General features: G+C 31.3%; 3 protein-coding genes and 3 long non-coding RNA genes across 6 annotated transcripts; 4 read left to right on the top strand and 2 right to left on the bottom strand.

Moving 5' to 3' along the window:
- The first annotated feature begins 1,929 nt into the window (after positions 1–1,929).
- On the top strand, positions 1,930–10,440 carry LOC109594437 (rootletin). The gene is made up of 24 exons (XM_020009654.2): positions 1,930–2,242; positions 2,294–2,491; positions 2,547–2,776; positions 2,834–3,209; positions 3,269–3,415; positions 3,471–3,658; positions 3,761–3,875; positions 3,973–4,507; positions 4,584–4,714; positions 4,767–4,934; positions 4,991–5,185; positions 5,238–5,790; positions 6,388–6,747; positions 6,800–6,985; positions 7,039–7,283; positions 7,339–7,554; positions 7,610–7,811; positions 7,860–7,963; positions 8,018–8,194; positions 8,246–8,353; positions 8,411–8,590; positions 8,655–8,867; positions 8,922–9,596; positions 9,651–10,440. The coding sequence occupies exons 1-24, from the start codon at positions 2,186–2,188 to the stop codon at positions 9,924–9,926; spliced, it is 5,835 nt and encodes a 1,944-aa protein (XP_019865213.2). The 5' UTR covers positions 1,930–2,185; the 3' UTR covers positions 9,927–10,440.
- Positions 10,441–12,741: 2,301 nt separating this feature from the next.
- LOC126265003 (uncharacterized) lies at positions 12,742–13,222 on the top strand. Its single transcript, XM_049965023.1, has 3 exons — positions 12,742–12,848; positions 12,922–13,044; positions 13,107–13,222. Exons 1-3 carry the CDS (start codon positions 12,770–12,772, stop codon positions 13,208–13,210), a joined length of 306 nt encoding a protein of 101 aa, XP_049820980.1. The 5' UTR covers positions 12,742–12,769; the 3' UTR covers positions 13,211–13,222.
- A 6,276-nt stretch (positions 13,223–19,498) lies between these two features.
- LOC126265008 (uncharacterized) lies at positions 19,499–19,933 on the top strand. The gene is made up of 3 exons (XR_007547556.1): positions 19,499–19,623; positions 19,708–19,803; positions 19,857–19,933. It is a non-coding gene; the product is annotated as an uncharacterized LOC126265008 (long non-coding RNA).
- A 2,596-nt stretch (positions 19,934–22,529) lies between these two features.
- LOC109594417 (uncharacterized) lies at positions 22,530–23,273 on the top strand. Its single transcript, XR_002191215.2, has 4 exons — positions 22,530–22,653; positions 22,727–22,849; positions 22,957–23,052; positions 23,110–23,273. It is a non-coding gene; the product is annotated as an uncharacterized LOC109594417 (long non-coding RNA).
- A 183-nt stretch (positions 23,274–23,456) lies between these two features.
- Positions 23,457–25,215, bottom strand: LOC126264960 (putative gustatory receptor 28a). Its single transcript, XM_049964822.1, has 2 exons — positions 24,818–25,215; positions 23,457–23,792 (listed from the first exon to the last, which is right to left on the bottom strand). Exons 1-2 carry the CDS (start codon positions 25,148–25,150, stop codon positions 23,523–23,525), a joined length of 603 nt encoding a protein of 200 aa, XP_049820779.1. The 5' UTR covers positions 25,151–25,215; the 3' UTR covers positions 23,457–23,522.
- Positions 25,216–25,780: 565 nt separating this feature from the next.
- Positions 25,781–26,216, bottom strand: LOC126264965 (uncharacterized). Its single transcript, XR_007547530.1, has 2 exons — positions 26,015–26,216; positions 25,781–25,962 (listed from the first exon to the last, which is right to left on the bottom strand). It is a non-coding gene; the product is annotated as an uncharacterized LOC126264965 (long non-coding RNA).
- Between the last annotated feature and the right edge of the window lie 175 nt (positions 26,217–26,391).

The following is a 26,391-nucleotide window of genomic DNA, read 5'->3' as shown; positions in this document are numbered from 1 at the left end:
AGTAGAAGGCCACTTCCTGGTCGTTCAAGGTCTAGATGAACTTTATTTACATATACAAATATTGCGTCTGCGGCATGTTACAGCTTGGCAACTGCTGTTTGTCCAGGATCCGTAATGTTCAAATATCCATTAAAACCGTTAGGAATAGGTTAAGAGAATTTGGAGTCAGACCCAGAATGCCTGTTACTGCACCGTTGTTAACCAGGGAATACCATTGATTAAATGATTTCCTCTTGAGGTATAGTATCTCATGCTACTTGTACTTCATGGCTTAGAACCTCCAAAGTCCGTTGGGACTGGATAAATTTTCTAGCCTTTTAACCATCATATCCCAAATATGTTCTATGGGTGAAAAGTCGAGGGCAACATGAAGGGGAGCATTATCTTGCTAAAATATCATCACTGAGCCGATTAAGGTAAGAAAGAACATGCGTGCCCACTACTTCCTGAAGATAATGTTGTGTTTTCATGTTGCCTCTGATAAAAATAAAAGGTTACCTATCTGCATTCATCACCCCATACCATATCGCCCATTGTCCGATGTACATGTCACTCAACATCAAACTGAGGTTAACGTCTTTTTTGCCCGTTATGTCCACCCAAGCAGAATCGGGATTCATATGAGAAGACGATTTGATGCCATTCCACACTTACAACATGTTCTTCTAATCACTATCTAGTTGTCGAAAATCGGTCTCTGAAGTTCATAAGTCTTAGACATCAATCTTGAACTTCTTTTATGTCCCGCGTCTACTTTCTCCAACTTTGGGCATTATCAAAATACGCTTGACAACATCTCCTAGTTGGATAACTGATTTCTTGAAAACATAAACCAATAATTCGGCCTCTTTCTTTCTAATTACTAAACATCGATACTGGATCTAACCAAGCAGTTTAATTTTTTAAAATAACAAAAAAAAAAAAAAAAATAAATAAATAAAATGAATAACACAATTTCTTTGAAATGAAAAACAATTTTAAATTTGAACACTCCCTTCTTTGTCAGTGAGTAATGTATTACAATCATTAATAGATTATTTTTACGATTTATTCTTTATTTTTATATTATTTTTATTAATCTATGATAAGAATTTTAGTAAGATCTACATAAATCTTTATAAACTGGGTCATGTGCGTTATAGAAATATATATAAAAAATTGATATTTAGTTACAAATATTTATATATAAATTTAATCAGACGAGGAAAACAATACTGAAATAGACTTAATAAGTAGAATTGAGACTTTTTATAGGCTTCAACGTCAGTTAAAAGTCATTAACCGATAACAAAGTCTAGTTGTGTTATTATTAACGTCAGTCACTTTTGTTAAATTTAAAATCTATGTATGAGGAAGATAATTAAATTACTAATTACCATGATATTAGATTAGAACAATTAAAACGTATTTAATTTTGGTAGTCTATTGAAATTAAAACCCAAATTATATATATTTTTTTCTCTTTGCACTATTATCAAATTTTCTAATGCAACTAATTTTCACTTCACTATCACTTATTGAACTATTTTATCCTTATCATGTTAATTCACTTAAAGAAATCCCAGTAAATATAAATGGAGTTTAATCCCAATTAATGATATTTTTATAGAAAATGTCTAGTAAATCGTGACTTATGTATTCAATGGAGATCAAAGTACGTTCTGATTATATGTCTCAATTAATTAAGAAAGCACCAACAATAATTACAGTTAATCTTAATTGACAATTTTAACATGGATATTTTCCACATCTAAAATTAAATTTTGTTATGATCATATTTTTATTTAAATTGCTATATTATGTAACAGTATAATAATTTGATTGGTAAATAATATGTTACCAAGGAAAATTTTCTTAAAACGCATTTATGTAGTGAACGCATTAAGGAAAAAGTAGGCGTTTAGTGAAGAGGGTGCCCAGTGCCTGGCAGAGACACTTTGCGTGTTTTCCGCACAAGAGGGTTCCGCTTTCGCTCCTTTTCAGTCATATGCGTTTTTCATTCCGGCCATCCGAACTACAGACGTTTATCGTCGTTAATTTTTATGTTATTCTGTGATGGCTAAATTGATGCCTTCAGTTTCCTGTTTATCGACGCCGTCTTATAAAACTTTGTAATATTGTAATAAATGTTTATTAATTTTTTTTATTTTTATAGTCACCAGTTAAGAAAGTCACCCAACCTAAGATGAATTTAGGTGACAGAAGAAGGCCACCAGTGTACAGGCCAAAATCAAGAACTGATGTAAGTATCAGTATCAGATGCCAACTGTTACGTAAAATTTAAATATTCCAGTCGAGTTTGAGTGGAGGTAGAACAGATGGTGGCCGTTTGAGGGGTGACGGGGGCGGCGGTAGTAGCGACGAGGACTCCCTGAGGACGGACTTGCGCCAGAGGCTACAGGAAGAGGCCTCTCTTTACCGAAGACGGTTGGACACCTACCGTCAAGCCCAGCAAAACCAAGCGGCATTGGTCAGTCGTCTTCAAGCCAAGGTAAATAAATCATCACATCGTCGTGTCGCACATAACTCACTTCGTAACTATTTAGGTCCTTCAGTACAAGCAAAAATGTGCGGACCTGGAGGCGCAACTTACCGAAAACGTGACAGGCTTCGATCAACCATCGTCCCTGAAGTCCACCTATCCCGTTGTTCCATCAACGCCTTCCACCAGTTCTTCCGCATTGGAGCAGGCGCAACAACATTTGCGGGAGATGCGGGAGGAGCGAATAACCGACTTGGATACTGCTTTGAGGAGATTAGACGATGAAAAAAGGAGGTAAAAATTTATGTGACTTCTAATAACCTCCATTACTTAAAGTGTTTTAATTTTTAGATCGGAAAAATTGATGCAGCTAAACTCGACCCTCCGCGAACAACTCGAAGAATCTCACAGCACAAACGAAGCGCTGACGGCTGACCTCCAAAAACTGACCAACGACTGGGAGACTCTCAGGGAGGAGATGCTCATGAAGGAGGACGAATGGAAGGACGAGGAACAGGCATTCAATGACTACTACAGCACGGAACACAACCGGCTGTTGAATCTTTGGCGGGATGTCGTTTCTGTTAAGAGGCTTTTCATGGACGTACAATCGAGTACTGAAAGGGATCTAAACAAAATTAAGGCCGAAGTTAATGGAATGGGCAAAGAGATGATACTTGCTTGTGGACGGATGGATAGCAACATGTTTACCGAGAATATTCTAGGAGTAAGTTATTAAGAAATAAATATTATTATTAATATTAAATATACGACGTATTTCCAAAGGGCAAACAAAAATACGAAAGTCAACAACAATCTTCGGACTTAAAATCAGAAATCGAATCTTTGAAACTACAACACGATGCCTACCAAACCGAATTACAAATGAAAGAAGATCGAATCCAACAACTCTTAAAAGACATTCAACTTTTGGTAATCTTTAAGAGATGATTAATTTAATTTATATACATCTGCGTTGTTTTATTAGGAGGACAGATGCGCAGATGCTGAGCACAACGTTGGGCAGGTTGTAAAAATGCAAGAAGAAATCGACATACTACAAGGAGCTCTACGGGATATTGCTCATGCTCTCATTCAAGATGCTGAAACCAAAGACCCCGAAATAATACAAGCTACACACCTCCATCTGAGTGGATCCACACCCATACCTCAAAAGTAATGGTGGTTTTCATAGCAATCATTTCGTTCAAATTTTAACCATTTACTAACAGTTTTTGTTGTTTTGTGATTTCAACTAATAGTACTAATCAATTCTAGATCACCCAAGAGGTCGGCGCGTAGTATGACTTCCCCAGCAGCATTTGCTGAGAGTACGATATCAGCTGTGCAAGCCGCCTTGCATAAATATCAATCATTCATTCACGAACTACAGGTACTAACAATTACCATTAATACCATTACTAATCGTTACCGAAGTACCATCAGATGATTATGTAGTGTTGTGTATACATACGTATGTAATTTTGTAGGTGAAACTCCAAACAAACAAGGAGCAACTTTTGTTAGTTCGAAAGCAATTCGAAAACTCAGAAGACAACGTAGCAGCATTAGAAAAACGGGCTAAGGAATTAGTATCTCAGCTTGACGCCAGCCGAGCACATTGTTCACAATTAACACAGGACAGAGAAGTGTTACAAAAAACGTTAGACACAGTCAAAGCCGATAATGCCACCTTGGAACGCAACCGACTAGAAATTAATCACATGCTCGAAACACTAAACGGAGATTACGATAAGCTTCAGAAGCACAACAACAAAATGCAAAAGGACTTGGATGCACTGCATGATGAGAAAATTTTCCTTCAATCGGAAATAGATCGACTTAATCAGGATGCTGATTTAAGAGAGATTAGCCTAAGAGGCGAGGAAGATAGATGTAGCAGGATGAGGGAGGAATTGCTCACTGTTCGAGAAGAACTGAATAAACTTTACCTATCTCATGACATGTTAGAGCAACAAAAACTCGAAGCCGATAACATGATATCAAATTTAGAAAAAATTAAACGTACGTATCACTTGAAAAGAATTTTTATGCTGCTTTTATTATTGGCCAAGATTAAACCAAATTTAATATTTTTTAGTTGATTACGAAATTCAATTGGACAAAGCTTTAGGTGAGAGATCAAATGTGCATGACTCTCTGATGAAAAAGGAAAATATAGCTTCCAATCTTGAATTGGACAAAAAGAAATTACAGGATGATTTGAAAAGGGTAAGAAATCAAATGTGTGTCCAACGTAGAAGTTGTAGCATTTCGATTGTAGCTGGAAGACGAAAAATCAGCGTTGCAACATCAGTGCAACGATCATCAAAACGACATACAATCGCTAAGAAAAGAACTACTTCAAGCGGAACAACTAAAATTGGACCTAGAATCTGATAAAGTATCCTTGTCAGAAAAATGCAAGTTTTTGGAAATTGACAAAGGAAAGGTAAATTCATCAAAATGTATAATTCGTTCACATAGACACTATTTCGAACTTTTTAGATTGAAATGGAATTGAACCAAGTCACTCGCGAAAGAAACGATCTCAGCAACCAATTAACGGTTCTTGGAAGAAAACGAGACGCTATCAATGAAGAATTAGTCCGTACGCGCCAGAGGCTGGAACAAGCAAACGAAACTAATGCCAGAATCAACAGAAATTTAGAAGAATTAGTCAAAGAATGTGAAGAAAAACAAGTGTGAACCAAATATTGTCCATATTTCCATTTTTTAAATATTTAATTTTTAGTGCACCATAGATGCGATGGATAAAGAGATACAACGTCACCAAGAACTATTGGCTGCTGTGCGATCGGAAAAGGAAGCTCTAGAAGCAGTACTGTTTGATACTCAAACAAACTTAGAAGCTTCGGACGTGAAGAAAATGCAATTGGAACAGGAACAACAAGACCTACTTGTAAAACAGGAACAACTAAAATCACAAATTGCCAGACTTACGAAAGATTTGGAACGATCCGAAAAGAAATGCGTGGAAATCAAAAACAGTTTCACCCAACAAGCTGGCAACAAGGACGTGGAATACAAACAAACCGTTGACAAATTAAAGCAACAAAACGAGGAGAACTGTAAAAAATTGACAGAGGAACGTGAGAAAATCCGTTCGTCACTTGAAAAGCGTTTACAACAATCCCTTCAGCAATTGGGCAATGAGAAAGATGCCGAAATTCAACGATTGGTGGATAGAATTGAAGAATTGCAAAATCACATTGAAAACTTGTGTCAACAGCATGAGGAATTAATGCTTCGTGCTGAAAACGATAAACAACAAGCTTTATTAATTGGTGAGTATTGTTGTTTTTATGTAATCATCTAGCACTATAATTTATTCTAATTAATTTGACTTCATTATTCGGATATGTTAGCACGTATGTTCAAATCTAAATATGCAAATTATATTTTAATTCAAATTCAAATATTTGTACTGTGGTGAAACAGCATGCATCTTTAATCTCGTTTTATTATAAATTCAGTGGGCTATTTATAAAGATCACATCAGAAATACTCTAATTTAAAAATAGATATCAGTAAAACAATGGCATTTTTCTAAAGATTTAAAAGTTGTCAAATAATATTAGTAAATAAAAACACATCGAACATTTTCCTAAGTTTAATCCCGTTATAATAATAAACATTATTTTTTAGCCGTGGAAAGCGGTTGATTTCATTCATTAAAATAGAATTTATAAGCATGATATCATCAAAATGTTTGCTAAAATGAGTTGTTTCTAAATTTATTTCATTTATAAATAAATAATCTATAGTTTTTGGATATTCTTAAAACTAGCGTGCGGCACAAAATAAACAAACAGACACGCTGAATCTTACGAGCGTGTCGAACTTAATGTTTTCGGTCTATTAATTTGTCAATCGGGTTTTAGCTCATCATGATCACCAGGCGGTCCATGACAAATTAGAAGCAACCAAGAGGGAACTTGAAGGCGAAAGGGATACTCTCGAGAGGTTCCGCAGGGAAGCCAACGGCAGGTTCGAACAAGATCGTGCCAATATTAATCAACTTAAAGAGGAACTCAACAAATTTAAGACTCGTTTGGAGGAAACTAAATCACGGTACGAAGACGAGAAAATTAAATTGGAGCAACGCTTGGAAGAAGTAAAGTGTGAACGAGATAATTCTCAAAGTGAAGTGGAAAATCTTAAGGTTCAGCTACATCTAGTGGAAGATAAAAGTGAAAGTGTTAATAACCAGTTACATGAAACTATCAGAAAATTGAAAGAAGGTGAGTTACATTTTAATTCTCTTTCTCACAATTCATGTTTATAAAATTTTAGCCGAGAACAATTCCGAAAGCCTCCGAAAGGAACTGACAGATGTTAGAAGACTCTTGGGTGATAGTAATTTCGAAAAAGAAAAATACCACAATACTAATAAGGAGCTCAGAGATCACGTCAAAAGGACTGAAAGTGAAAAACGTGAACAGGGACGTCAACTAGAAGAAGCTCTACAAAAAATTGCCAGTAATTAATTTTACCACCTAAAAAAAACTAAAATTTCAACTTTTGTATTTTAGATTTGGACGATGTTAAACTGTCTCTTGAAAATGAACGTAATCGTCTCCAGGGTCAAATAAGAGATTTAGAAAAAGATCTTTTACAATCCGAACATAAATCACAAAGTATACACGAAGAACTACAACGATTTCAAGCCTCCAACTCACAGCAGCAAGTGGAGGAAAAAGAACTTCAAGCCCGCCTTCTTAATGAGGTCGAGGAACGTGAAAGAGCACATCAAGAAGTTCATCAGCTAAGAAAACAGGTTAACGACTAATAAATATACATTACAAAATTTCTATTTAAGATTTTTTTGATAGATGTCTGAGTTAGATCGAAATCTGGAACAAACCAGACAAGAATTGGGACGAACTAGATCTCACAGTGCCCAGTTGGAAGAACAGTGGCACGCTCGTGAACAAGATCTTCTGGTTCATCTAGAAGACAGTAGAGCTAGAGAAAAACGACTTGAAGACCAGAAACACAATCTTGAAGTGTGTCTTGTCGATGCCACTCAACAAATTCAAGAATTAAAGGTACTCATTACATTTACAACACTTAAAGTAACATTTACGAATAACTTGTCTGCAGGCTAAACTTGGAGGCTCTGAAGGTAGAGTCAGGGCTCTAGAAGCTCAACTCGGTCAACTCGAAACATCTAAACGTGACATAGAACAAAAACTATGTAGTGTCATTTCTACGTTACGGCGCATCGCTGGTGTTCAACTGGATGGTTCTGTTTCTATGCCTTACAGGCTTCTAAGTCCATCAAGGAGGTGGAGTCCTGCCAGAAGTGAGTACATCATGCATAAATAAAGCAATATCTAATGACTTGTTTCAGCTCATGATGATGGTAGGGATGGCTCCATTGATATCGATCCAGAAGTGGTACGGAAAGGCGTTAGAAATCTTATGCAGCAAGTTGCACAAATTGAAAGAGAAAGGGTATATTTTATAATATTAGTAAATTAAACACAGTTGTGATTTAAAATTGTTTAGGACGACTACAAAACCCAAATTAACTCGGCAAAGAAACAACTTCAAGAAGCTCACGAGAGCCAAAGCAAAGGTGACAGTAAACTAAATAAGGTTTTACAAAGCTTAAGAAGTCTTCAGGAAGAGAAAGGAAGTTTAGAAGCTAAATTAGGACAAAAAGCTATTGAATTACAGTCACAGGTAAAACAGATTAATTTCATTGTTTTTGACCAAACTGATTTCTCTTTGTAGACTGAAGCTTTAAATAAGAAGACTGATGAAGCTAAACAAATGAGAGACAAAATTGTATCATTAGAACTTACTGTTAGTGGTGGTAACGAACAAAAACTACAATTTGAGGTAATAAAATCAAGACACCAAAAATGAATATTTATATAAATCATGGAATTATTTCAGGATAAAATTGAAAAAATGAAAGTGGCACTAGCTAGACTAGAAGCTGAGAAACGTGGTTTGCAAGAAGAATTGGCCAGAACCGAGAACAGATCTACTAAATTGGAACTTCAAAGAATGTCTGCAGAAGGGGACCTACAACGATTGCAAATGATGTTACAAGAAAAGGATGGAACAATTCAAGTATGTTACTGTGTTACTTTAAGTATGGCATATATTTTGTATTACCTCTTTATTTTATTGTTAGAAACTTCAAGAAAAATGTGACGCCCAAAGTCGGTCAGTAGCGAGTTTGGAAGAACGATGCGTCTCTTTAAAATCAACTATTGATCAGTTGAATCTATCCTTGGAAAGAGCTGCAACAACTGAATCCGATCTTAAATCTGAACTATCCAGCTTGCAAAGATCACTAATGGAAACTACATCAGTTTCTCATTCTAGTTCTGAGAAACTCAAACATGTAAATATAACAACATATTTGAAATAGTGTAGTCTACATTGGGTGATGTTTTAGTTACAAAAATCGTTGGCGAATAGTGAAAATGAACGACGAGTGGTCACCGAACGCATGGAGGCCACCCAACAAAATCTAGCCGAAATGCGAAGAAATAACCAAATACTTCAAGATCAGGTTACTAGACTAAACAATGAACTAGCAAACAACGAAGTACAAAGATCCGGTCTTGAATCTCAACTAAGACTAGCTCAATGGCCTCAGGACACAGCAATCAGCGGCCACGAAGAAGAAGAGTTGCGCACTCAACTCCACATGATTAGCAGAGACAGAAATGAGCTCAGAGGTAAAGTAGATGCACTAAATAATAAAGTACGACAATTGGAAGCCGAAAAACGAAGTCTCGAACGATCAGCTAAAACACCAAGCATGACAGTTCGAAGTAAATCGTATGAAAGACCCGAGAAATATGAGGCTGACTCTAGCATTACGGAGATGGATCACCGTTATGAACAAGAGAATCGGGAGTTGAAAATTAAGATATCCCGATTAGAGTCTGAATTACTCGATAAAGAAGCTGAGCTGAACAGGTTGCGTAATCAAAGACCTGGACTTGATTCAAAGTTTGATAGGGCGGAAATCGAGCGCTACAGGGCTGCACAATTACAAGCTGAAAGGTTACTCGAAGCTAGGGAACAAAGTCACCGACAACAAGTCGCCCGATTGGAAAATCAAGTAAGTATATGCCCATTTTTCTTGACTAACGTATTTAATAAAATATCCTTTTAGATAACTCTTCTAAGGGATCAATTGAATCAAGAAATCAAACGCAGGCAACAATATGTGCTGCGCAGCTCAAAGGCTGGCCGCGAGATGCAACAGCTTCGTCAAGCACTTGGTGACTCGTTACGCACTGTGTCCCAAGATCCGTCCCTCGACGCCCTCCTCCTCGAACATGAGGCAAGAAAATTGGATAACACTCTTTCGAACACTGCCAGCTTGCCACCCGCTCTTGGACTGCCCTCCTCTACTTACCGGAGGTCTACCACTCCCCAACCCAAATAAATTGTTCAATTAAAATAAGTAGTCATGGATGTATTTTATATGTTTAGGTGATGCTATTTGTTTATTATACGTTCAGACATCATTACCATTGAAGTATGAGTAATTAATTATAATAAGTATAGTTTGTTTTTAAGTACGAAGGGAAGGAATTACACGTACTTTTTTAACAAATGTCGTATAGATAGATAGTAGTTCTTTTCTTGAACCATATTGTTACTTCGTTTATGTATAATTAATGAAGTTTTGAGACAAAAACAACATTGTTTACACATAAATGAGGTTTAAATCGCACAGATTTTTAGAATAAGTACCTAAACCACTGCCATTTTATATTTTGCTCAAAGTTCTTCAATGACGTCATGATCAATCACAGGATAGGTTTCGATTCACTGAAATATAATTAGGAGTGATGTTTTATAAGCTAAACGTATGAGTACTTAATTTTAACAATATCCGTCCATTTTTTAAGTGTACCTTATATTTAAATTGCATGAATAAATTATTACACATAAGATCTTCATTGATTTTATTAAAGATTTTCACGCACACACCTAAATTAATAATTCTAATAATCCAGATTTCATGAAATATGTTAGGTAAATTTTATGAAGTTACGTAGTATAATTATTTTATTTGGAATAAAATCATATGGATCATAAAATAATCAATGATCAATATGTTTTAAAAAATATACACTGGTTATAATCTTAGCAACTTATTAAGATATATTAAATATACACGTTGTACTATTTGAATTGAGTTTGCGACTAAATTAGTAACTCGTTTCCTGTATTATTAAAAAATTAGAGAAATTGGCCAAATGGTAGCTATGAAAAAATTAGTCGATAATCAATAACTGGATAAGTCAAATGTTAAAAATAATCCAATCTTATCGTCAACTGACATTAAAGCCAACCAAAAGGAAATGAATCTTGCTGAAATTAGTTTTAGGACTGCCAGAAGATTTTTAGTGGATGGGAATGTTTTAACTCCAGAGATACAAGAAAAACCCTTTCTACTAAAAATCCAAGTCCAATATTGACTTACTTGGAAATACAGGATAGTGGCAACTATTAGTTATTAGAGACTAAATTTAATTTATAAAAGAAAAAAACACTACTAACTAAAAGTTTGTTATATACATAGTGAAACATGGTGGCGGTTCAATTATGTTAAAGGAATGCTTTAATTCGTCTGGCATGTACAAGGATATATTAAACAACTTCCATGTATTGAAGAAATAATGCTCTTAATAAATGTATTTCAATATGAGAACGGACACAAACACAAAATTGTAACGGATTGGTTAAAATTCCAAAGCATCGATGGTTTTGTATGCCCGTCCCAATCTCCAAACATCAACCCTATAGAAAACATGGGGGTTACGTTTATAACTAGATTCGACAAAAAAGTTTATAAATTCAAAAGAACCTATTATAGTAATTCATGAAACTTGAAGGTATACAAACATATATAATATTCTAAAAATGCTGTAGAGATGAGTCAAAAGTAAAAGATATTAATAAAGTGTTAATTTAAAATTAAACAACACAGATTTTATCATTAAAAATAACATTTTATAGTATAGTACAGAACGTAATAGTACTTTTTACAACAATACAATAGTAAATTAATATTATTTAACGGTTTTAATATTTTAAAATGTTACTAAAATAATAACCACTACCCTGAGCGATAAAGTAAATCGTAGTATCTAAAGTAAACCACCGGCTGAGTAATACAAAAAATCACATTTCCCACAACTCCTAAATTTTTTTTTTTAATATTATTTACTATACATACAAATATAATGAACAACTAAATTAAAATTTTTATTTTTTTCATTTCTTATCTTTATGTATGTACACCTAAGTATGTTATATAAAATCCATTTAAATATATTTATTCGTTAAATTGAGAACGTAATGATCTTTTATTTGTTTTAAATAAACAAATGTATACTTTACCTGATTTCGACAATTTACAGTTTTATGAGTCGTTGTTAACTAACATAATATTCAAGTCTCTATCAGTACTTCAAGCATTAGCTTCAAGTAATGGGTCTTATGCCTTGGTACAATGTAGCCAAAGACAAATTAGTATTGCATTATGTATGACTAGGATGGTCCTGCATTGCAGGTATTTTCTTTATGTTTCAACTAGAAGAAGTCACACTTTCATACAGGAAAGATAAAACCTTTACTAAGCATGTTATTAGCCAGAATATATTTAAAGTATTGTTTTACATACATTGAGTAATTATGTGTATTGGGTTGCTGTTTGTACAAACATGTGTACATTAGTAACAACATGTTTTATGCCGATAATTTATTAAAGACTATTTAACTATTAAAACCAAAACAAGGATGAAGCTGAAAAGAGTCTACTTTGAAGTGAATTATCTGCTATTAAAGGCGATTGTTCTACATGTAATTTTCCTAATGTTCTCAGCATTCTAATTGAAAATGTATGGAACATATAGAGATACTACAGAAAATGCAGTTATAGAATATTAAGATGTAGTAATTAGGATTATTTGAAATATCTTTGCGAAGTAGCTTATATCTACTATGTTTCAATTGGGGATTTACATTTGATACTTATTAAGGAATTTTTTACTACATTCAGGTCATTGTTAATATTATGATAAAATAATCTTTGTTTGATCTCTTAGAAATAAAGAGAACTTTTCTCAATTTATACCTAATTATGACCAACACCGGAAACCTTTATCTACGATATTTTATTTTGGGGGTTACACAAGATAGTTTTTAGCTATATAAGATCCTTTTTACCGCATTTAATACACTTCTCCATTTGATATTCAAAGTAACTGAAACACTATGAAAGGTTTCGTGCTTTTGTTCCTTAGTTGCCTGTTATCAGCCGCACTTGCTGAAATTACAATAATTACAAAGTCAGGTAAGGTATTACGAATATTTCTAAAAATAATAACCATGATTTTATTAAACATAATTTTATAATTGTTATTTAGACATTGCTGGATATGAAAATCTGAACTCAAACACGATTGGAACAAATGAAAATTCTGTTGAAAAATCAGATGATATTGTGGCCGCTATTTTCACTGACCAACTTCCCAAGGAACAAAAATATGGTAAGGTCCCCATCAATTAATAAATGTACATTTAACAAATTGAATATTCATAATATTTTTAGATGTTAACAAAAAATGTTCCTGGCGCCATTGCATTCTAAAATGCATACCAAAAATTGGCGTGTGTCTTAAGGGACATTGCATCTGCGTAAAAAAACCATGGTAATTATTTCTAATTAGGAAAGCTCTTTGCCAATATACTTTTTAAAATGTATTCCTTATTTAAGAATAAATATATTATTTAAATTATATCTTTCATTTTCATCATATATAAAAATATTTATATGAATGTATAAAATTTATAAATTATTTAAATTTCGAATTTATGTGTGGTTTTTTGGTACTAATCTGAATGTGGAAGAATGGAGAACTGGTTGAGAATAACCTAAATAAATCCTTGTACCATTGTACTTCAATATACATAGACAGCACCTTTCTTAAAATACAATGTTCTTCCCTTTTTCTGTTTTTATAAAATAATTTTCTTTTTAATTTTTATATTAGTTTTTTTAAACAACAAAACCTTATATTTTGAATAAATACATTTCTTATATCCTGTAAAAACGAGTAAAATTAAAAAAACATTGTCACTATTATATAACTTTACAAGATGAAATAAATTTAAATTTTTCAAGATGCTAAAAATTATTAATTGTTATAATGAAATTTATAATAATTATATTACCTAGAATTATTTATAAAATAATGATTTCTTATCCAAACCTAAATACGTTTTATTACACTCAACTATTAAAAACTTTTACAAATTTATGAATTCTACAATAACAGTTTTCTTTACTTGAAACAAACCAGCAGCTGAAAATGATGGTTTCGAATAAGACACCACTTTTGTCAGATACAGCATTTTCTGTTTTTCCTGGATGTCCATGATAGCATTTTGTCATCTTGCCTTTTTGTTTTTTCACATGAGACAATTATATTTATAATAATTGCCAACAAATTATAACTATTTATATTATAATATGGTATAATTAATACAAACTTAGTGATATACAAAATAGAACTCATAGATTTAGAGTGTTCAATTTTAACATCTTGTCCATATGTGGTCAAAAAATGATATACAGGACAAATTACCCGCCTTAAAACAAGTACATCACAATCTGGAATAATTGGTGAGTGCAATTTGACGACTAGCTGTTTCCAGAAGAAGGAAGAGTTTTTTCTCATCATCATCCTCAATGATTGGTGGAGTGTAAAAAGGGACAGCTTTAGGATTTAGAAAGGAAATGAAGATTGGACCCGATATAGTGTTATGATGCATGGTGGTTGGATACGAGTCACAAGATATGTCATACAAAGGCGAAAACCACAATTTTTTGAGAGAGATCTGTAAAGTGAGCAGCTGGAATTTGTCGCCTTTAAATTTTTATTATAGATTATTTTATATACTTATGACCGCCTATCGAAACATTTAGGAAAATATGGAAACCCATTTGCAACTCCACATGGGTCTTATTGTAAACCCATGTGGAGTTTTTCTGCAGGATAATATCTAGTTGTTAGTACGAAATTGTGCTAATTGTGTTAGGGAAGATTTCCGGCTTAACACTATCTGGAGTAGTTTAAGAGGATTTAGAAAAGAAATAAGACTTTTAGCGATTAGTCCCAATTTAGTTTTTTGTCTGAATTTTGTAGTACCCCCAACTGTACATCAAAAGTTAATGAAATTTGAGTATGATCTTATAGCTGATGTTTTTGAATATTATTTACAACTTTTTTCAAACTATCATGAAGTTTTTGGCATTTCCATTTAATAAATGAGACATGTTGCTTACACAAAAACAATATTGTTTCCATGTTTTTCTATTCCTGAGCGATTGCATCAAAATAATTACATATTTATTCAATAGATAGTTTAAGGAAAAATACAATTTATGTTTAAACATCAATCTTGTTAGAGCTGTTTTATTATTTTAGAGTAATATTGAATATTATATTGGTGTTTTCTAAATTCCTTTATGCAGTCACAATTTTTATCTCATGGCGTTGTTACCTTAACTTTTTGGGAGGAACAAAATACACGACACAAGAAATGTTGTGGGGTTGCATCCAATCCTAAAAAAATATAATTATAAAAACAAAACACATTGAAATATTCAATTAAATGCCATTACTAATTGCACAAGGAATTATAAGCACTATAAAATAGAAGCTAAACAAAGACTGAATAAAGAGTCTAGACAAAGTTGCTAAAATAATAACCACTATCGTATGGACGAGATAATATAAAGGTCAAAAGTAAAAAATAAACCACCGACTGAGTAATACAACAAATCACATTTCCTACAGCTTCTGACATTTTTTTGATCTAAATTAAAATTGTTTTGTTTTCATTTCTTATTTTTATGTATGGTATATAAAACCAATTTAAACTCGTTCGTTAAATTGAGAACGTAATGATCTTTTATTTGTTGTAAATAAACAAATATTTATTTAACTGATTTCGACCATTTACAATTTTATGAGATGTTGTTATCTAACAAGTCTCTATCAGTACTTCAGGCAACATGGCAGAAGAACGAGGTATTAAAATTTTGATATTAGCTGGAAATGTAATGGGTCTTATGCCCTGGTACAACGTAACCAAAGACAAATTAGTATTGCGTTATGTATCACTAGGATGGTCCTGCATTGCAGGTAGTTTCTTCATGTTTCATCTTATAGAAGAAGTCACATTTTCTTACAGGAAGGATGAAACCTTTACCAAGCATGTTATTAGCCAGAGTATATTTAAAGTATTGTTTTACATACATGCAGTAATTATGTGTATTGCGTTGCTGTTGAACATCAGTAACAACATGTTTTATGTTAAACAATGGCGAAAGTTTATTAAAGACTATTTAACTATTAAAACCAAAACAAGGATGAAGTTAAAAGGAGACTACTTTGAAGTGAATTATCTGCTATTAAAGGCGATTGTTCTACATGTGATTTTTGTAATGTTCTCAGCATTCCAATTGAAAATTTATGGAACATATAGAGATACTATAGAAAATTACTGCAAATTTTACAATGACATATACTTAATTATGTGGCTGCTATTGTTCAAATGTGGTTATAAAAATATAAAGTTGTCACTTTTATCTGTATTCACTGAAGATAAATTTGAAGGAATGTACAAAAGTAAGCTCCATGATATAAAGGAGATATCAAACTTCATATTGTTGATGAACGAAATTATCGAACAATACATTTTTCTGTATGGAAATCAGTTGATGCTTTTCTTCTGCTTTATATTCGTGGAATCGATAAATATCATATCGATTTTGATTTACCAACCTATTAGTAATACAACTATTATGTTTCTAATAACGTTTTGTTTCAGGATGGTAAGTAGTAAAGACTAAGTTTAAACTCATTCAGTTCAAATAATTTCGTAAGGAGTGATATCGTACTTACTCCAGTATTAATTATTTTAATTCCGTTTTAGGTTCACTGCATTATAATAACATTTTCTTGCGATTCGGTATTGAAAGAAGTTTCAAAAATTGAAGTGCTTTGTTACAAAATGCAATCAAAATTTCCTCCAAATTCTATGGAAAGAGAAGAAATGTTAAATTTGGCTTATCAAATAAGAAACTGCATGCCCAAATTCACCGGTGGAGGTTTTTTTAACATAAATAAATCTACTTTGCTGTCCTTAGTTAGTTCCACAGCCACTTATCTTATAGTGATTATTCAGTTAAATAATATTAGACAGGATTAGTATTTATTTTCGCACAACTCCATAATTAATAAAGTATTAGCAGTAAATCATAGTATTAACTATTTATGAAATACAATTTTGATTATCAAAAAAATGATTTTTTTCTGTGACTGTTTAATAATTTATCTTTCATGACTAACGCTCGAAACTTACCTATTATGTTTTATTTGGCAATTTATATATGTTACTTATCGAGCTATATAAACTCTTTTTTGCCATATTCAGTAGATTATTGATTCGACGATAAACAAATTGCTCAAAGCATTTTTGCGGTTTTGGCTTAGGGTTGTGAGCTATCAGCACCTAATTAATAAAATACATTTAATTGAAATTTTCTTATGCCAATTTACAAAATTATCATATTTATTAAGAAGATTAGTAAAAAAGTTATGAGCTACTCCTTGGAAAAAATAATGATTTTATCATGTATTATTTAGTCTATAATACACATAAATATTTTTCGTTTAGATTATAAAATTATAACAATATTTCTGGAAATTGAAAATATTGTCTGCCACACCTTTACAAAATAGACCCTTCGCAAACAAGTCACAGAAAAGTAGGGTAGATAACGCTGATTTGTAAAGTAAAATAATAAATAAATCGATGATTATTTAATAAAAGTAATTTGATTTTATTTGATTTTATATATAATTAATTATAATATTATTATAGTAATTATCACAATTATTTTTGATTTATACTAAATTTCAAAAAATCTACTCTTTTGTAGAGAATCAGCAATTTAGAGATGAAATAAATACTAAAGTTTATAAATAATATATTTTTTTTGATAAAGTCAAAATTGGAAGTAGTTAAAATTACTTTTTGGATAAATATATTAATTAAATTATTTCCTTTATTGTAAATAAATTGCCATAATTGTCAATAAATTTTAATAACTTCGTAATAAAGTAGAGTTGTAAAGATCAAATCGCATATAATTAAATATATTAATAATATTAATTATTTTACATTAAATGTTGTATTTGTGCCCTGAAATAAAATGTGGAAATATTAGTCTGTATAAAATATAATAAGAGAATAATATTAAATATATTATAAAAATATAATATATATATATATCTATTTTAACAAATCATTCTTATGTTATTTCTATCTTATTTATATATTTTATCTTAAAAATAGCTATTGTAGTCTACATAAAATACAAATATTTTCTCGTTTATATTATAAATATTTGGAATTAATAATATTGTTCAATAGAAAACGGAGCAAACGGAGCAAAAATCAAATATTATATTTCTTATAATATTTTTTTTTTCAGAATGATAAGAAGTAATAAATAAAAATAAAAATCTAATTTTATTCAACAGAAACATATTAACATATTTCATTCAAAATATAAATTTAAACATACATTTGTATATGCCCTGTAATTGATTAATTGTGAACGAAACCGATAAAACCTTTTGCAAAAGGTCGAGAAAACGCATCATAGGTTTCAATCCATATTTAAATATTCAGTTTCATTTTAACTCTGTTCAAGAATTAACAACTAATTTATACTACCTTTTCTCAAAATCATGCAGACACGTCATTTATTAGAATCTGACCGACATCGTGCTGTAGGAAGATTACAGGTTGGCTCAAGATAAGTTAACGTGGCCGCAGCATTTAATGTTCCAATCCGTAGAGTGCAGAGTCTATCAGAGGTGCACGAGTGGACCCAATAGGGAGCTGCACACTTCTCACGAAAGAGAATTAATTGTGGCATGAACATTATCGATGGAATTTGAAACCAAATTTTCGATTTTTAGAAGACAGCGCTAAGCCGCAAAGAGCTAAGGTTGTCATGAACCATTTAGAAAATGCCGAAATTGAACGTCTGCCCTTACCCTTACCTGATCTGAATTATTTAGAACATGCCTGGGATATGCTTGGAAGATCATTGCTTTGTATTGCTCACCAGTCTCGTGCTCGAGTGTTGAGACAACTTCTTCCAGAATTATGAGACGTTTTGTACCAATACAATTTTAATTTTAATAAATAATCATTTTGTTCTAAAATAAGGCAATATAATTAACTTTTTGGGATTATTTTATGTAAAACTTGTATTTGATATGTATTTACTGTACTGTGTGATTCAGTATTGAAACTGGCTTTAAAATTTTAAATTACATTTTTATAAATTGAAATCCAATTTTTCTACAAATTCCATTGAAAGTGAACAAATGTTCAATTGGTTTATTCACTAGAGGCAGTTCTTTTAGCATAACTAAAGATTTAGTAGACTAAACTAAAGTAGATACTTTATGTCCTTTGTCAGTTTCATCGCAACTAATCTTAGTTAACAAACTGAATTAGTTTTTATTTTTACATAAATTCATAGCTTATAAAATTTTGATTATATTCGAGTCTCCTTCTCAGTGATTATTATTTAATTATCTCCTTTCATGACTAACACGGGAAACTTGTACCAACTATGTTTAATATGGGGATTTACATTTGATACTCATTAAGCTATATAATAAATTTTTTGCCATATCCAGCCCATTGTCGTTTATATGATAAAATAAAATATTCAAAACACTATGAAACTTTTTGTGATTTTGCTTTTAAGTTGCGTGCTATCAGCCGCTCTCAGTGAAATTACAGTTATTACCAAGTCAGGTAAGGTGGTATCAATATTTGAGTTAATTTTTAATTGTGACAATAATAATTTTGATGGAGACATGTATTAAATTAATTTAATTGTTATTTAGATATTGCTGAATTTCAACACTTAGAAACAAACATGATTGAAGCAAATGAAAAATCTCTTGGAAAATCGGATGATGTTGTTGCAGTTATTTTCAACGACCAACTGCCAAAACAACGAGCAAATGGTAAGCGAACAATGTTATTAACTCGTAACTTTTAATAGCGTATCCAATTTCTTAACCAAATTTAATTAAAAAAAATGTTTTTAGATGTTAACAACCTAACCTGTTCTTGGGCCCAATGTATTGTAAGATGTGCTCCACAAATTGGATTGTGTGTTAGGGGAGCGTGCATCTGCAAATAATGTTAGTAAACTTAGTGAAATACTTTTATTATCATTTAACTTTTTTAATTATAGCTAATCAACAGGAAACCTGCCAAGGGAAGCCATGTGCCAGTCAATTTTATTGTCAACTCTGTTGTGAAGGATCAGCAACTTGTACATGGGGCAAATGTCAATGTAGTTTATAAAATGTATTTTTTATTTTTTAAATAAATAATTAATATAAATAATTTATGAATTTGAATGTTTTAATTAAAACAGAAATTTTGTAATTCTATGTAGAATTTTCATCAAATTTATTTTGATTTATAGATAATTTTACTAGAAAATAAGATTGAAATAAATTGAATTCTTCAAACAGACAAAAACTATTAATTATAATGAAAATTATAATAATTATATTATTAGAACCAAATACTCAACTAAATACACTCAACTTTATTGAATTATATAAATCAATGAATTGTATAATAACACAGTTTTCTTTACTTGAAACAGTACCAGCAGCAGAAAATGATGGTTTCGAATATGACATAAGTGTTGTCAGAAACAGTATTTTTTGTTTTCCCAGGATGTTCTTGTCTGAACTAAATGTCCACGATAGCATTTTGTCACTTCATCTTCGTACTTACTCACTTGAGACAATTATATTTATAGTAATGTCTACAAATTATAACTACATAGAGTACCAGTCATAAGTAAAGCAACAAGTTTATTTATAGTTGTAAACTTAAATTAAGTAAGTGAAATTAAAAACTAAATACTAACCTTATTTCAGCTATCTACCTATCGAAAAGCGTTTGATCATACTGAATTTTGAGAGAGACATCATGTATGATAGAGACAGTAAAAGTCTCCCGCTACGGGGCAAACTTGCAGACTTTTACTGTCTCTGTCGTGCTTGACATCTCTTTCAAAATACAGTTGGATCAAACGCTTTTCAACAGGTATTACTGATTTTGAATAAAAAGAATGAGAATTGTAATTTTATAAAATAAACCAAAAAGTAAAAAGTAAAGCAACAAAAAAATATATACCTAGATTTTTAATATTTTTTTATTAGTATTTAGTAGTATATCCCTCATTTTTTATTATCTCTTGACATCTTTTTTTCATGGAAGAAACAAGTTTGTCAATCTCTTGCTTAGAAATAGAATTTTACTTGAACCAAACCGGCAGCAGAAAAATTTTGAAATATGCATCAGTGAGCTTTCCTCATTTTAAAATTTATTATATCCCATAGATTTTCAATAGGGTTTAGATCGGGAATTTGGGCTGGCAGATTTACATTATTGGAAGCAAAATAGTCTTACAGTACAACTTTGGCTGTATATTTCGGATCATTATCGTGGTGGAAAATACACGACAAAGGCATATTTTCCTCAACTTACGACAGCATGCAAATGTCAAGGATGTGTATATACTGAAACTTATCTGTTATCCCACTTATTTTTACTAATGGTCCCATTCCAAAACCAAAGGAATTGAGCCACACACCATTATTCCTCCACCCCCATGCTTAATTGTTCCCTTAGTGTATTTGCACATTGAATTCCAACTGATAAAAATAAATTAAATTTACTTTCATCAGAAAACCTTACGGTTTTCCATTTTTTTCAGAGCAGCCTAAGTACTCTCGTGCACACTGGATTTTGTCAGCTCTATTTTTGTTTGAATGGAACAGTATTTTTAGCGGGCCTTATGTCATGTAAATTATGTTACCTTAGTCTACGTCTTACGGTACTGACATTCACCCCCAAATGTGAATATTTAGTCTTAAGATCTTCGTCAGTTTTATTCTAGTCACTTTGGGATCGTATTGTAGGTTTTTCTTTGTCGTTCAGTTTTAGGAAGTGTTGTTACAGTTCCTCTGACTCGAACTGTTGACAAAATACTTTGATCTAAATTTAATTGCGACGCAATTAAATTTTGTTTAAGTCCTGATCTGTACTTGGAAACAAGATAATTCGACAAAGCTCGTCTTGCAGCCATTTTTTTAAATTTAGTATTAACTAACCATCGTATGCATAAACTATTATACTAAAGGCAAACTAAAATTATGATTTAGTGTGTTGCTTTACTTTCGACTACAATAAAGTACACTATCTGACAAAAATATGGTGCCTTGATAAAATCCTGTTGTTGCTTTACATTTGATTAGTACTATATATTATAATATAGTTATAACAAGTAAAAAAAAATTTTTGAAAACTTTTAAAAAATAATTTGACACAAAATTTGATTAAAATATCTATCACGTATATAAACGTATATTATAGAAAATAAATTTTCAAGCGTTAAAATTGGTGACAATGCAATTACATGTTAAAATTAAAAATCCGAAATATATCCATTGAAAATGACAAAATTAATGAAATTTTCGGCAAAACCGAAAATGAAATTGTATTAAAAATAAACTACAAAATTAATTCAAGTCAATTGATAATTGCTGTAAAAATTTCATTATTACCATCCATTCTCCATTCCAAGTTTTAATTAACAAATTAGATGAATCATCTTGTAAGTTGAGCATGGTCAGTTTCACTGCAACATGGTGATAATTTTTAATAATATTAAACAGGATTAAGGTTAAATTTCTTTGTATGATTTCTGAGAAATAAGAACTTTTCTCAGTGGGTGTTGAATAAATTATATCTCATCATGACTAACGTCGGAAACCTTTATCTACAGTATTTTATTTGGGGGTTTACATCAGATATTTACTAGCTATATAACATGAATTTCATTGCATTTAGCGCACTACTCGATTCGGTATACAACAATTGAAACATTATGAAAGGTTTCGTGATTTTGTTCCTGAGTTGCTTGCTATCAGCCGCACTCGCTGAAATTACAATCATTACTAAGTCAGGTAAGGTGTTATGAATATTTCTAAAAATAATGAACATGATTTTATTATATATAATTTTATAATTTTTATTTAGATATTGCTGGATACGAAAATCTGAACTCAAACACGATTGGAACAAATGAAAAATCTGTTGAACAATCGAATGATGTTGTGGCCGTCGTTTTCAACGATCAAATACCTAAAGAACCAACAAAGGGTAAGTGAAGTATTAATTGAAAAATTTTAATTTGTCGAAAATCGATAAAAGAATATAAATTCAACAAGCTAATGTTATGGATTATGTCTAATTCATAATATTTTCAGATGTTAACAACTTAACCTGTTCTTGGGCCCAATGCATTGTAAGATGTGCTCCACAAATTGGCTTGTGCGTTAGAGGAGCGTGCATCTGTAAATAAGGTTAGTAAAATTAATGAAAATTTATTTTATTTACATTGATATGTATATTTTTTCTAGTTATATCTAACAATACACCGGAAAATTGTGCCAATTAAATTTCTTTTATCTTTTATTTTTAATGTATGAAATGTATGAATTACTTAAATTTTGAATTTATGTGTGTATTTGTCGTATTATTCTAAAATAAAATGTGAAAGAACCAGAAACTGGTTCAGAATAAACTAAATATTGAATTTTTGTGCCAGAATTGTATTCCAATATAAGTAGAATAAAATAATGTATATTTTAATTTTCATCCAATATATTTAATCTATATTTTTATCAAATATATCCAAATAATTTTAGAAGAAAATAAAGATGAAATAAAAGTGAGTTTTTCAAACAGTCAAAAATTTTTAATTATTTTAATGAAAATTATAATATATTGCCTAGAATTATATAAATTTTATTACATTCAAGTATTAAAACATCTACAAATCAATGAATTGTACAATAACAATGAAATAGGTAGTCAGGGTACCAACAATTGCAGACAGTACAGTTTTCTTTACTTGAAACAAACCAGCAGCAGAAAATGATGGTTTCGAATAAGACACCACTTTTGTCAGATACAGCATTTCCTGTTTTTCCTGGATATTTCTATCTGGAATCTTAGTTAGGAGACTGAATGTCCATGATAGCATTTTGTCACCTTGCCTTTTTGCTTTTTCACATGAGACAATTATATTTATAGTAATTGCCTATAAATTATAACTATTTATATTATAATATGGTATAATTAATACAAACTTAGTAACATAGAAAATAGAACTCATAGACTTAGAGGGTTCAATTTTAATAAACTAATCCATATGTGGTCAAAAAATGATATATAGGACAAATTGCCCGCCTTAAAACATGATGCATGGTGGTCGGATATGAGCCATAGGATATGTCATACAAAGGCGAAAACCACAATTTTTTGAGAGAGATCTGTAAATTGAACAGCTGGCATTTGCGTTATAGATTATTTTATATATTTATGACCGCCTATCGAAACATTTAGGAAAATATAGAAACCCATTTACAGCTTTACAATATGACCCATGTGGAGTTTTTCTGCAGGATAATGTCAAGTCTTATACTGTGATGGTTACTTTGAATATTCCAATGTAGATTTGTTAGTACGAAATTGTGCTAATTATAGTAGTCTAACTGAGTTAGGGAAAATTTCTGACTTGAAACGAGTCACCACTATCTGGAATAGTTGAAGGGTGTAGATTGACCACTAGTTATTTACAGAAGAAGAAAGATTCCTCATCATCAGCGTTAATGATTGGAGGAGTGTAGGGGACAACAGGAGAGGATTTATAAAGGAACTGACCACCTATCGAAACATTTAGGAACATATGGAAACCCATTTTCAGCTTTACATTAAGACCCCAGTGGAGTTTTTCAGCAGGATTTTGCCTAGTTTCATAATGTGAGGGTTACTTTGAACATTTCGATGAGACAGGTGAGACATCTTAGACAGGAAACGAAATTTCCTCCTTTCGCTTTTGCATCTTCAGCATAAACTAGAAGCAGCAGTGTATTGATCGCCAATGAATCGAGTTAATGAATCTTTGGTTCATCGGTGAGGTTTAGGTTATTGCTACTTTAAAAGAATAATATATAATAAACGTATATTTCATAATTTTCTCTGTACAACAAAAATCAATGACATTTCACTACTTGATCTATGTGTTTTATTTTCTGTGCTACTGAGTATAATTTTTGTACTTACCAAATAAACTGATATATCGACCAGTATATATATGTAAATAGAATACCAGTATCCAATATTTCGAAACGACTTATCAAATATTATAGTGTATAATAAAAGCAATATGTTCATTGAGATATATACAATTGTTTGCAATATTGGCCAACCAAATAAATGGTTGAAGTTTTCAACTGAACGACGTAATTCCATGTAAAGATTTTCTATGTCTCGTATTTTAGATATGTGATTTTCTAGTTGACGTTTCTTAATATTATTTACAACTTCTTGCAAACTATTTTGAAGTTTTTGGTACTTCCATTTAATAAACATGACGTGTTGCTTACAAAAAAACATAATATGAAAGTAACTGTAATTTTCAAAGAACACTATTACAGTGTTGCTATTTGGGTTATACGTTTTATATTCAACGCCTTTAAAATAAATTAAAAGGGGTATAATTAGAAATTTTCCAAAACTAATATAGTCAAATCTGTGTAATTGATCCGCTGGTAAACGCTCATCTATTTCAGCTAATCTTTTTAAATATTGCTTCCATATTTTTCTATTCCTGAGCCATTGCATCAAAATAACTACAATGGGCAAAGTACCTTGCGAAAATAAATAACAGCATATTAAAATATCCTGCACGACCGATCCCACAAACAAATTCGTTGTCAAAATTCGTAGTCTAATTCCAAAACCTAGTGTGTATAAAATAACGCATATTATTTGCCATATAATTATTAATTTTGGTTTGAAAATTGATTTTCTTTCAAAACTATACCACGGATTTAAACCTAAAAATGCACCTATGAAAGAACTAATTTTAAAAGTGTACTTATATGTAAATTTTGTGTTCATATTTCGGTTATTTTCGACCGATTAACATAATTCCGATTGACTCAATTATTTTTGTGAATCTTGCACAAATATTTACCTATTTATTCAATTGATCCAATGGAGTGTTTAAGGAACAATACAATCTGTGTTTAAATAACAATTTTGTTGGAGTTGCTTTATTATTTTAGAGCATTATTAAATATTACATTAGGGTTTACTAAATTCCTTTATGCAGTCGCAACTTTTTTCCCAGGGCGTTGTAGCCTTAATTTTTTTGGACAAACAAAATACACGGCATGAAAAATATTGTGGAGTTGCATCCAGTCCTAAAAAATACAATTATAAAAGCACAACGCATTAAAATAATCGATTAAATACCATTAGTAATTACACAAAGAATTACAAGCACTATGAAATAAAATCCAAACACTTTCATGTTGATACAATAGTATGCTTAAATTGAATGCATGCATATACAGAATTCATTTACACAAACAAACGGGGATTTTTGCTTTTAGAGGAATTAATGATTCATATTAAGATGATTAAGTGTAATTCACAACATACAAACAAACTGCAATTTAATTCTAAAATTTATTGTTTATATTTTGAGAAATAGTCAAATAACTGATAATTTATTCGTATATTTTTCATTCCCCAGCAACGCACATTAAAATGGAACAATGATTGATTTAACTGATTTATTGCAAAACACGTAACGTGATTTAATTATTGTATGCCAGTAAAACAATTTG

Source organism: Aethina tumida, chromosome 3 (assembly GCF_024364675.1).
Source record: "Aethina tumida isolate Nest 87 chromosome 3, icAetTumi1.1, whole genome shotgun sequence".
NCBI classification, from domain to species: Eukaryota; Metazoa; Arthropoda; class Insecta; order Coleoptera; family Nitidulidae; genus Aethina; species Aethina tumida.
This window is presented reverse-complemented; position numbering and strand designations above follow the sequence as displayed.